General features: G+C 39.4%; 1 protein-coding gene across 1 annotated transcript; it reads left to right on the top strand.

Annotated features, from left to right (window-relative positions):
• The first annotated feature begins 10,644 nt into the window (after positions 1–10,644).
• Positions 10,645–12,975, top strand: LOC141591132 (uncharacterized). Its single transcript, XM_074411546.1, has 4 exons — positions 10,645–10,759; positions 10,882–10,986; positions 11,080–11,501; positions 12,696–12,975. Exons 1-3 carry the CDS (start codon positions 10,661–10,663, stop codon positions 11,365–11,367), a joined length of 492 nt encoding a protein of 163 aa, XP_074267647.1. The 5' UTR covers positions 10,645–10,660; the 3' UTR covers positions 11,368–11,501; positions 12,696–12,975.
• Positions 12,976–13,186: the final 211 nt, after the last annotated feature.

Raw genomic sequence — 13,186 nt, 5'->3', positions numbered from 1 at the left:
TCGGCGACTTTACGAAGGTGGTCACGCCCCTCCAGCCTTTAGCGGCATCGGCCTCCGCACCTCGGCCTTGGCTCTCTCGAAGAAGGACGCCTTTTCGGCGTCCTCCCTAAGTTTTCGCTCGATGGACCGCCTTTTCGGCCTCGGCCTTGGCCCTTTCAACTTCCTTCTTCGCAAAGATCGAGTTCAAGCTGAGCCGCTCGAGCCGTGGGCGGCTCACCATGGTCTTTTCTTGCTCCACAATAAGAGCACCGGCTACATCAGCCCACTTCGACAGCATCCTGGCCAAACTTAGGCCCTCCGACCTAATCTGGACGGGGGTAGGCTTCGGGAAGGAGGAGACGGCGGCGGCATCTTGACCAACCGTCTACGCAGCTCGCTTGTCAGCACGCCGTTCAACAGTGTGTCCGGTAGACGGCGGCGGTTGATCTACAAAAAATTCAATCAAAGCATCCATGTCAACATTCATGGACATACCAGAGAGCCTGTCATGAGGAACGCCTAATGAACCGGCTAAGTCTGAGCCACAGGATAGATCTGTACCAGGCTTGGTCTTCTTGGTCGGAGGACCCATTTCTTTGACGGCCTCGGCAGCAGTAGCAGCAGTAGCAGCAGAAGCATCAGCGGCAGTAGTAGTCTCTTTCCTCTTGCGGAAGAGAGGAGATTCCACTGTCAAGGTGACCACCTACTCGGCAGTAATATCAACGATCTCCACCGTCTCCTTTTGGACTGAAGGGAGTGGAGGTGGAACTGATGTCGACGCCGTCGCCGTCGAAGACTTTGTTTTCCGCGTCCGGCGCGGTATGTTACCAGCAACCTTCGCCTGGGCCGCCGTCGTATCTAAGCCCTTCAGCTGCTGATCCATGAGATCATTTGGCGCCGGTCCGCGATCACGGGTCTGGGCCTTAGGATGCAAATCAACAACTTGCTTGTCCTTACCAAGTCCCATTCTCCTAAGGATATCTTCAGACAGATCCGGGCCAAAACGGTCTGTAAAAGAAACGAAGCAAGGGTTAAACAAAAGAAATAAATCAAAATTCAAAAAACAGAAACATTAAAAGCAGAGATGGGCCTCACACCGACCCCACTCACCCCGTTCGAGGGCCGGTATGAGGCCGACGTGGCAGAGCAGCTCATCCTGAAGAATGATCTGCGTCGAGGGCATCCATCCCTTCGGCATCCCATTCTTCTCAGCCTCAAAGAGCCTCATCGCCCGCTTCTCATCCGCATTAAGAGGGACCCTGCTGGCGTCCATCATAAGCTTACTCCGGGAGACCCATTTGTCATGCTCCCCCTTACTCTCGCACCGCAAAAATTGACGCGGTCTTTGGAAGGACCCGGCAATGGATAATCCTCCGGAACCTCAACGTACACCCACCGCGGCTTCCAGTCCTTGCAGGAAGAAAGCTTATCAACGGAGACGTAACCCGGCTCCGTCTGCACGCTGTACCACCCAACGCGACCAGGGGCTGACGGCCGAAGGTGATGAAGTCGGCGGAATAAGTTAACCGTTGGGACCTCCCCCTTGAAAAGACAGAGCCACACAAAGCCGACTATAGTCCTAATGGCCAACGGGTGCAGTTGGGCCACGGCGACGTTCATGGCTTTAATTATGGCCATAACGTATTCGTTCAGAGGAAACCGGAGCCCATACTCCAGGTGTCTGATGTATACGCCGATACAGCCCGGAGGAGGGCAACAGACGGCCTGACCCTCTCTAGGAATAACAATCTTATACTCCCTGCCGAAGGAGAAATGATGTTCGAAGAAGTCAGGACCAGAACAACTGGCAAATTTGTGGGTCCAAGCACGGTCAGGGCCGACCTTACAGGCGTCGCCGTGATCCAGGACATACGGCCTCTCGTCATCAGGATGAGCCCTTTCCTCATCATCAACATCATCATCATCCTCCCAATCCTCCTGAACTTTTGGATCAACTTCAGGAGAAGGAGACCTAGGGCCCCCAGACCTTATCGGAACGGCGGCTAGTGCCTCCTCTTCGTCAAGACGCGACGGGGAACCCCCCGGCGCAGGATTACTAGGTCCGGCATCAGCAGAAGACATATTCACCACAAAGAAACTTAAACAATTAAAAAGTTGGAAAATTTGTTTATTTACCTTGGGAAGAGTGTTACGCCGAGTAACGCTTCGAAGACTAGAGAGAAGTTTCGTCAAAGAAAGTTTAGCAAGAAGAAATTTTTTTTTTGAGAAAATGAATTTGGAAGGCCAAATTCAGGGGCTAACTCTCCTATTTATAGGGCAAAGCCCACTCAATCCGACCAATCAGGGTAAAACCCATGAAGCGTCAACCAATCAACAACGAGACACATGTCAAGCATGCAGCCATGGAATGTCAATCGAAAAACAGTTACAAAACTTCTTCAACACGCTCCTTGACAGAATGCCAATCGACGTATCTTCTTCAACACGCCCCTTGGTATCTGCTTGCCAAACGGCCCGCTGATTCGACCAAGCTTGGCAAAGACCGGGCCGGGGCAATCAAAAGCACACGGCACTCAGAACCTCGGTCTCGGCCAGCGCCACTTTCTTTTCCACATCTGATGTCCATTACACATCCATGTGGAGGGGGGATATGATACGGCCTAAGCAGAACCAAGCCGAGGTAGAAGAAGCCGGGGCAGAAAATTTCAACATGCGCAGAATACGCTCAACACTCATCCAAGGTCCATACCACGGCATAGACTACGCTGGAGGCAAATTGATGGGGCATATTCTGCACCCGCTAACCGAGTCAACATATTGAGCAAGGTCAAAGATATCCACAGCAAGTCAACGACTTAGACAGCCTAACCGACGCAGCCTGTCGGCCTGTCTCTTGGGCCTCGGCTGGGACAACTAGCCAGCCGGGGCACATATCCGCGTACTCATATCCAAGACCCCTCGGCATGGAGTCAACAGGGCCCGCCGGCCTGCCATGGCTCCCTCGGCCGAGGGTAGAACAGTCTTTCCACCTGCTAGCCATTTGGCCACTTGGCCACTACGTGACAAAAGGTGAAAGTCTATAAATACTCCTCAACCCTCATTGAGGAAGGGATCCGAAATATAACCTAAACACCTCATAATCTGGTAATATCTTCCTTATCTCTCTACAATATAAACTTCGCCAAGTAACACACAACTTAATCCCTTTAAGTTTACTGACTTGAGCGTCGGAGTGAGTACGCTCGGTGCCAAGCCGAGCCCTCAGTTTGTTCATCGTTTCAGGAGAGACCGAGAGGAAGAATCAAGGCAAGGAAGGACATCCATTCACCAAGCTTGCGTGGTAAACAACACTGCTCTGGAATTACACCCGGAACAGTCCTAAAAATCACTTAGGACTAGAAACTTTTAACATGCAAATTTATTTTAAGGTTTAATTTCATAAAATCAAATTAATTAGTTTTGTATGTTAATCATATAACTCGGAAAAATTATAAACCGATTTGCATGCAAACAACCTAAGACTCTTGATACCGCTTGTTAGAAATTATTAATCTCACTATTTAACATATTCATATATGTGACATTTTAATTTAGTCATAAAATTAAAGCTAGATCTTATGCATGCAAACTTGAATACGAATAGAGAAGAAATCGTCTTTCTTACTATGGGAGTTTCGGATTTTGGGCACAAATGAGTTCTCCTTCTCACTTGTTCTTGAGCTTTCCTTATATGGATGAACAAAGGATCCAAAGAAGAATCCCTCCCAAAAGTGAATACCCAAGGTAACCTCTTAAAAGACTAATATTATTAGATCTAGAACAATATTAATCTTACTAAAAATTGACCCAAAATATTTGTTTTGGTCTCTTATAATTTCGGCCAAGAGAGGAAGGAAGAAGGAGTAATTTCTCTCTAAAATTTCTATAAGTTTTAGATGATGATAGAATGAATAATACACTCGTAAAAAATATAGTGTATATGTGCAAAATAGAGTAAGAACCCTTGGCTTTTACCATGCAAAAACCGGTTGGGGGAGAGGAGGATGCCCAATGCATGAGCAAGTTTTTCTACCCAAGAAAACATAGGTAAGCATGGCTATATTAGGTTGCAATCATCATGTTTTCCACTTAAAAATAATTAACACAATTTAAACCTAATACCCCCTCCATTTTTCGGCACTTACATAAAATTGGAGGTCCAATTTATATTTGTCATTTGTCAATTGTCACATGTTATTAGTCATGTGAAATTGTAATGTATTTTAAACGTATTAAAAATCACAGTATTAATAAAAATACGTCATGTACAAAATCGACTTAGTAATTCATAATTACTTGTACCAAAACGGTTTATCAATTATAAATCACAACGTCTTGTATTTATATTAAATTATTCATTGAGTTTCAATTGTTTCGTAAACAATAATTTTATCTAAGTAATAAAATAATTTGATTACTTAGACCGTATCTTATTTAATCGAATTACAATAAGACACGTCAACAATACTCACAAAATCGTCCGTCAATTTTAAGCAATTTAATTAACCCGTATCGACATACGATCAATTAAATAATCAATTAAGAGTGTCACCCTTTAGGTATGACCTAAGGGGATCAACTGATCACCACCGTCGCACGACAGTAATGTCAAACTCTAGTCAGCCAATCATTACCGATATGTGTGGACCAGTTGACTGTAAAATATTACATCCCACATGTATTCTTAAAATGAGATTTAAACATGTGATTATTATGATCGATGGTTGTGATCGCATTATTGTCGGAGGACACATATTCCAACAAGATTTTGGGTGAGTACGCGCCCTCATTTCAAAATCATGGCCCCATTATGCTTAAGCCAGTCACCGGGTATGGGAATATTGAGTCGGCAATTACGTTCCTAGTGTGTATAACGACTATGCTAGTATATGTGGTTGTGATGAGAAAATGTGAAAGTACGTGGTCGAATAGAAATGTGTATGAAAGTAGTGGAAGTGGTGAAACCTTTATGGTACATGACAGTGTATATGATGTGGTGACGGTAATTTTTGTTCGAAATAGTTGGTGTTGGTGGTTGATATAAAGAACTTGTGAGCTTGTATGTGGTAATACTGATAATTAGTAAGTTTTGATTTTGTTGTAATGGTTATCGAAATAAAATTTGGTAAATCTGATAGATGAATGGTTGAACGCTTCCGTGATATGGCATAATTAAGTTGAGTAAGCTAGTTGATAATTGTTGTGACATGGTTGAAGTATTAGTAAGTTTGGATGATAAAGAAGGGTTAAATGTTAAATGAATGCTTGGAGTGATATGATTAGTAGTTATATTGTCAAAGTTACAAATGCATGATTACAAGTTATTTAGTTATAGTCCCAATCACTACAAGGATAACACGGAATAGTGACGGACAAATCCGTCACAGAATATGTGACGGATTAGCCGTTGCGAATTTCGGAACTTGAGACGGATTATCCGTCACATATTTTGTCATAATATTCATGTTTGTGACGGAAAATCCGTCACAAATGTCTAATCTTGTGACGGATTATCCGTTGCAAATATCTGTTTTGGGACGGACTATCCGTCACAAATTGAGGAAACTTGTGACGGATTTGTGACGGCTAATCCGTCACATACTGAAGCAACAATTTTAAAAAAAACCAGCAGGTTTGCTGCTGGCCACAATGCACGTAGCATTGTTTCAGTAAAACCTGCAATATACCACACAACCCCGCCGACCGCAAAGCGGGAATCTATGTCAAGTCAACCGCAAAGCGGGAACCAATCAACAATACGTTTTAACTAACACCAACACCAAATCATAGAGATAAAGGTTGTCTTTTATAAATAAAATATAACATATGTTAGTGGTTTACATAAACTTCATCAAATTTACCAATGTTAAAGATTTGATTTTTATTTAAGAAACTAAGAGTTTACCTAATCGGGGTAACGTGCTGACCACCAAATGGATGACTGTCATCTGTGAAATCGTCTCTACGAAATGGACGCGGGCCACCTAAGCACGTAGGGGGAGAGGGGGAGTCCATCCATACTTCTCGAACAAGAACGCCTCCATGGTATCTCCTTTGTGCTTTTGGGTCATCATCTCTCCCTCCATCCTACCGATTTGCTCTCGCAATTGTCAATTTTGCATTGTGACTCGAGAAAGAAAACTAGGTGAGTAAGAAGAAACCGAGTGACGGGCAAGCCTATTAGCTGGAGGATCGTACAACTCTGGTGCCGCTGACCCCATACCCCACACGCGCATCTTCTCATTATAGCCTCCATTGGCAGTATAGTAGGACTCGTGCGGATCTGCTTGCACTCCCACGGGCATTGGCTGGTTCATTAGTCGACGGTAACCAACCTGAAAAAGTAATAAGTAGGAAAAAAGTGTTAGTTAAAATTTAAATTGAATAATACCTTACTAATTTATAAAATAACATAAGAAGGATAATTTAGCCTCTATTGACATGACAAGTGCCTGTGGTTGTTATTTTTTCTAATTAAATCGATTAAAGAAACTTACATCGGTCTCTTCTACTTGAGGGTTAATCCATTTGCCATGCTTATCTTTCTTGGAGTCCTCCATGAGCTGGTACGGTGTGGCTTCAGGACCCTGAAAAAATTATATGAAAAAAATATTACTCCGTATTATAGATCGATAATCGTTAATTCTTTGTTATGAGAAAACTAAGTTATGAAATACACTAAAAATAAATTCTTAAATGAAATAATAAATTTTATAAATTTGGGAACTTACCAATTCCTTAAAAGCCAAAACTACATTCTTCCTTCCAAGAGTGTGGGTTGCTAATGCTTTCCCATCTTTCGATCCCGACCTTCTTTTTGCCTTATTTGTTTCAGAATTTTTAGCAAATTCGGGATTCTCTATTGGTCTTTTCTTAAATCTCTCCCAATTTGTGATGGTAAGCCACTCTGGCTTTTTCTTTGCGATGACGGCATTGCTGATACACTGGGTAATACGCCTCTTGATCCGGGTCTCCCACTCAGCCCTAAGGGGATGTCCTTCTTGGTCGGCCCGAACACTATCCTGAAATTAAAAAAAAAAATGAATTGTTCTTATTAGATAAATAAATTTAATTATATTATTAAAGAATAAAAATATTATTAAAGAATTAACTTATTATTAAATCAAATAATTATTTTTCAAAAAAATACATATTAACGAAACCTGCAAATATTGCCAGATCCTCTCTCGCTGCTCATGAGTCATCTCAGACCAGTTGGTGACGTACTCTATGTACGTATTGGTGAATGACTTGGCCAAATAATCGCGGATCGGCTTGTCCTCCCACCTTGAAATAAATGACATATATTAGATCAGGTGATTTAAAATGAAATTATTTAAAGGAAAAATTGCAAAATATTACCTATTATAGTTGATATTTTTAAAAATATCATATATTATACTTATATTTTCAAAGTATAATATGTAGGATTTTGAAAAATCTTGACTATAATGGGTTGTATTTTGAAATGCTTCAGTAAAAAATAAAAAGGGAAAGCATTACTTACCAGGATTCTCTGATACAACAACTCGCATGTCCTCTGGCTACTGCTGCTGGTGTGGCTGTGGCTGCAACTGCTCTACCTCCTGCTCCTCCTCCTCCCGGTCACGTCGTCCACGACTACCAACTCCAAACATTCGTCTAATTATGTTTCCACGACCTACCATAATTACTAACTATAAACATTCCAAATTGTTAGTCAAATATGTGATACATAACGCAATATATGTCTAAATCACACAAGAAAGTCAACAAAAATAAATCACACCATAAATTGTCTTAAAATTAACCTTAACTCAAAATAAACATCATAGTTTTACACAAATAGATTAACATTATTGTTAACCAAAAAACCTGAATAAAATTACAGCTAATCTCCATAACTATCACTATCACTACGAATTATATATTCTACTAGTATACTACTAATTTCTAACTTATATTTTTAACCAATTTACAACATTTTTGACCAATTTCCAACATTTTACTAATATATTAACTTTTATAACTAACATAACAATTTATAAACTATTAATATACTACTAATTTCTAACAAACATAACAATTTCTAACTTACATTTTTAACCAATTTCCAACATTTTTAACCAATTTCTAATATTCTACTAAAATATTAACTTTAACAATATCAACAACAATAATACACACAACATCAACTATAACAACATAAACAATAACTACATCAACAACAATAATGGCTACTATCCTAGAGTCATTAGCATAATTTAAATAATAATTAGTAATTTAAAAAGATAATTAGTAAGAAAACATTACCTAATTAACAAAAACTGAAAAAGGTGGTGGTTGATTGTGGTGGCAGTGTGCGGCGGCAGGAAGAAGGCCGCGGCGGCGGGAAAAGGTGAGGTGGCGGCGGTCTTGATAGGTGGCAGTGGCTGATAGGGTGAACAATGGTGGTGGTCGATGTTTTGGGGTAAATAATTGGAGAAATTGATTTGCGGGAAATGAGAAAGGTAAAGGGGTCGCGACTTTGTTTTTTCAGAAAAAAGAAACTTGTGACGGAATAGCCGTCACAAATTCCTTCCCATTCCCGTGTTTTTTTATTTTTGTGACGGAATATCCGTCACAAATCTCTCTTTATTCCATCACATAAATACTTTTTATATTTCCTCTGAAAGAAGTGACGTGTGTCAGCAAAAGTAAATTTGTGACGGAATATCCGTCACAAATCCGTCCCATTCCCGTGTTTTTTATAGACTATGTGATGGAATATCCGTCACAAGTTTACTTTTTCTTTGTAACAGAATATCCGTCACATAAGGGGGACTTGTGATGGAATATCCGTTTGAAATCACTTTTTTTGTGACAGACTACCCATCACAAGTTCCTCTTTTGTGATGGGTAATCCGTCATAGCCTTTGGCGCCCTTGTTTTTCTTAACCCGCCAAATTCATGTGACGGTATGTGACGGATAGTCCGTCACAAGTGCCAGTCCATCACAAACCCGTCACAAACCCGTGTTTTGTGACGGGATTTTCATCCGTCCCTACAGTTACGTCACTATGCCGTTTTATCCTTGTAGTGAATTGTATGATTAGAAGTAAAAGAAATGTGTTAAAAGTATGCATGAGAAAGCTAAAAGTTTAGTCATTTGGTTGTGTAATGGTTGTTATAGAATGAAATGAAAGAGTTGAATGGACAAATATGTTTGTTGGAATTGATTCGTTGTACTTGTGTAGTAGTAATACGTTGTGAATAAGTATAATAATCGGTGACGATTTCCGAATTTATTTTGGAATCGACACGCGTTGCTGTTTTGCAGGAATGTTTAGTTAAGCTCATGATTTCCGATCATGTACCTAGCCTTACTTGACCGAGCATGAGTGCCTAATAGACCGAGTAGAGTAGACCTCATTCGATCTAGTTTAGGATTTATAACGTCGAAAAGTTGGATCTGCCAGCTGAAAACTCGACCGAGTAGATCCAACTCGATCGAGTGGAGGCCACTTGATCGAGTAACATACTTACTCGATCGAGTAAGCTGCTACAGTACTGCTGAAACACGGGATATTATACCTTTTCCCTAATTCTTTTCTTTCTTTCTCCTTCATTCCTCATACAACCAAAACCCTAAAACCTTTATACTTCTCTCTTGTTCCTCAATCATTGTTGTTGGGTGTTTGAATCTTAGTGTTTTATTTGCTTAATTCGTTCTCTTTGCTTATCAATCAATCAAGGTATGAATGCTTAACCTATTTTGATGTTTTTGAGTAATTAGAAGCATGTAGGGTGTTGGTAATTGCTGAAAAATTGATTTATATGGACCAAAACATGTTTATAATTGTTGTAATTTGATCTAATTGCTTCAATTTGATTATTGTTGATTGTAGTTATGCAAAAATCGAATCAAATTGGGGGTTTATGTGACTCGAAATTTCTAGGTTTGAGATTTTAAATTGAACTTTTGGTTGTCTTTTGTATGTTGGTCGAGATATATTCTTTTCGGTTACTTGTCGTTAGGAGCACCTAGACCAAAACACAATTTATAGCTTCAGAAACAACTCTACAATTAGTAAAGAGGCAAGTAAAGGTCGGATCCCAAGGGACGGAAATTGAGATGAGATTTTTATTGCAACTAGTGGTGTCTTAGGAGTGTCACAATTGGGGTTTGAATAGAAGATCACTAAACTAAATAGCAATGAAAGTAAACAAACAAGATGAATTAAAAGGTTTGTAAACAATTGATAAAAAGCACTAGGGTGTCATGGGGTCATAAGGGTTCATGGGAATTGATCATACAAACATGTTCTCAAATTATAAGCAAGCAATTATAATTGTGATGGATTGAGTTGGTTTATATCTTACAATCCTAGGATAGTTTGGGTCCCGGAGCCGAATCGATTAGATTGTACAACACCTACAAGTCGACTTAGTCTTCCCTACTCAACAACATGCATGGTCTAATGAGACTCGAGTTGGTTTATGTCTTACAAGTCTCATTGAAAAGATAGGTGATGGGTAAAAAATGCCCTGGTAACAACGATCCTCCAGCCCTGGCTCTGGTTGATCTGAACTAGATATGCTCGTTATCCTCCCTTAATCTTACTTTTGTGGGTGTTGGCTTTTTTCTCAGATCTATCTCTAGCCATTACCGAACAAGATATGTTTACTGCTTTCATGCATCCGGTCTGTTTTATTTTATTTAATGCAGAAACTTGCTGAATATGGGAAAGAGGCACGTGCATCGCAAAATCATGGTCACACCACCGGGTCAAGAAGCTATACAAACATACGGGCGGACTTTGTAAAAATTCTATCTTTTATCGATGATTATACTACAATCTTTACATTTACTCTTAATGTATTAGAATTAAATACAAGCTTAATTAGGTAGAAGCTAAGTAATTATGTGATGATGACTAACAGGAAGAAAAGAACAAAAGAGAACCAACTGAATTGGAGGTTTTCAAGCAAACTCATAAGAGGAAAGATGGCTCCTATGTGAAAGATACAGTAACGGAAGAATTTGTGGTACACATTTATAAAAGAAGTTTGATGTACTCTAAATTTAATTGTAAATTGACACATAATATGATTTTCTGAGATTTTTTTTTATGTGTACAGTTGGATGCTGATACTTATATTCAATCTGAACTTGCGACTAATCCTACCAAGCCCAAAGTACAAATTCAAAATGAAGCATTCAGCAAACTAATGTACGGAGAAGATATTCCTAAACGCCCTTTAGGCTATGGGTTTGGTGTGAAAGGAAGTGATGTATTTGGGGTCCACGGTATCTTAAGGAAAGAGGCTTTTAAATTGGGAGATAGTAGTTCTTTAGCTTTGCAGAATATGGAAAAGATACAAAATAGGGAAAAGATGCAAAATATGGAAAAAGCTATTCTAATTTAACTAAGGACAAAAAAGAGCTACAAACCAAGTTGAATGAGACCAATATCATCTTGTCTAAAATCTTAGAAGGTATGAGTTCTGGAAGGCCGTCGCCCGAGATAGTTCAACTTGCAAAATCAACCTTGAACTCCCAGGTATTTTTATGTTCTCTTTAATAAGATGCTTCGTATGTTGGAATTCATTCATATTACTTGTGTGGATGCTCTCTTGTTTCTACGATTAGGAGTGTAAAAATAATACCATAGATTCTGCTCGCGAGGAAATGGTAAGTTAATTTAAGTAGAGCCGTTGAAGTATATGTCGTAGGCTTCCGCTATGTAGAACATGTGCTGAACCATTAAATGTATAGTTATTTATAGTGCATGGTGGTATGAGAAACGGATTGTCTACGGTTGACGGGGAAATGTACTTCTTGGTGCGTCATGACCCGACCTGGTAAAGAAAATAGGCTTTACTGGGTAGGTAGGACACGGGTAGTATGTGACTATTGTGGAGTTCGGCTGAGCTGGGTATAGTTGCACGAGGCTTTTATTATCTTCTTGCGTCCATGGATGTCGTTGCTTGTTGTTAATAATGGAAATGTTTTGATGTAATTAATTGCTAAACATAATATAGTTAAACAGGTAAGTGGTGGCATGACGGTAAAGAGTAATAACCATGGTGTGCATCATAATATGATAGATTGTGAGGTGTTATGAGTAATTATGCAAGGGGTAATGGAATGAAGACGGATGGAGCACGTAGTAGTACTAAAATTTAGATATCCATGTTCCACCTCATGTTTTAGTTAATATTTGGTAATGTTAATTCAAACAATGATTTCTGCATCTTGAAATGTGGTGGTAATGAATAACTTAAATCTTTAGTATTGTTTGAGGAGTTGTTAATCGGTATGACAGGGCAATGTTATCAGGCTAGTTGTTCCACTTCTGACCGTATGATTGATCTTTTGCATTTTAACACTGATAACAAACATAGCTGGTGGACAATGTTATTATGAATAATTTGTACACGCTCCGAGTCAACCGTAAAAGTCGGGTTATTGGCTGGTTTATGGTATTTCCTGTCAGTTAAATGATTTTAGCTAGTGAGTACTAATAGTGCACTAAGAGTTGTGAATTATGAATAACTCATCAATACGTGATATTATTCATCAGGCATGTTTTGTTAGAATAACTCTTGCTTGAACACTCTTTCCGTTCATGGAGTTTTAATTTTGTCCGAAAAACGCACTTTGAATTAGATCAGAATCGTGAGAAGTAACATTGGGTGTTTAAGAAGGATGATAGTGTATTTTTAATTATTGATGTATTGTTTTTTGATTTCAGGGTACGTAGGGAATATAAGGTAGATGCTCTACTTTTGGCCGTGCATCTAGATGAAAGGAGCAATTTCCGAATTCACTTTTAGAGCAGATCAAGATGGTCGCACCTTTTGGCTAGGATTTAATCTTTTTGGGAACTTTTTTTTTTACGTGGACATTAGTAGCGATATTTTTTTTCTATTGTAGTTTGGATGAATTAATTACGATACTTCAAACGAAGGGTTAATGTAACAATTTAATTTGATCATGCAATTTTATGTTATTCAATATTATTGTTTTGAATATATTATGGACAAATTATTGTTCTCTATAAATTTCTTATGATGTCATGTCTAGTGCTGATGACAAGCAAAACAATAGCAGCGGACACCATCGCGTCTGGTAGTGACAAGAAAAAATAATAGCACTGAAAATCATTAGAGACGAAAAAAAGCGTCGAAATGTTTCTTAATTATCGACGCAAAAAGGTGTAGAAGAGCTCGACACTAAAAAGCA

Source organism: Silene latifolia, chromosome 7, assembly GCF_048544455.1.
Source record: "Silene latifolia isolate original U9 population chromosome 7, ASM4854445v1, whole genome shotgun sequence".
Lineage (NCBI taxonomy): Eukaryota > Viridiplantae > Streptophyta > Magnoliopsida > Caryophyllales > Caryophyllaceae > Silene > Silene latifolia.
The sequence above is the reverse complement of the archived record's forward strand: the minus strand, read 5'-3'. Positions and strand labels throughout refer to the sequence as shown.

Coding starts and splice junctions, on each gene's coding strand:
- LOC141591132 (XM_074411546.1), top strand. CDS start 10,661: ATGCAGAAACTTGCTGAATATGGGAAAGAGGCACGTGCATCGCAAAAT. Junction 10,760..10,881: donor CAAACATACGGGCGGACTTT/GTAAAAATTCTA, acceptor GATGACTAACAG/GAAGAAAAGAACAAAAGAGA. Junction 10,987..11,079: donor CAGTAACGGAAGAATTTGTG/GTACACATTTAT, acceptor TTATGTGTACAG/TTGGATGCTGATACTTATAT.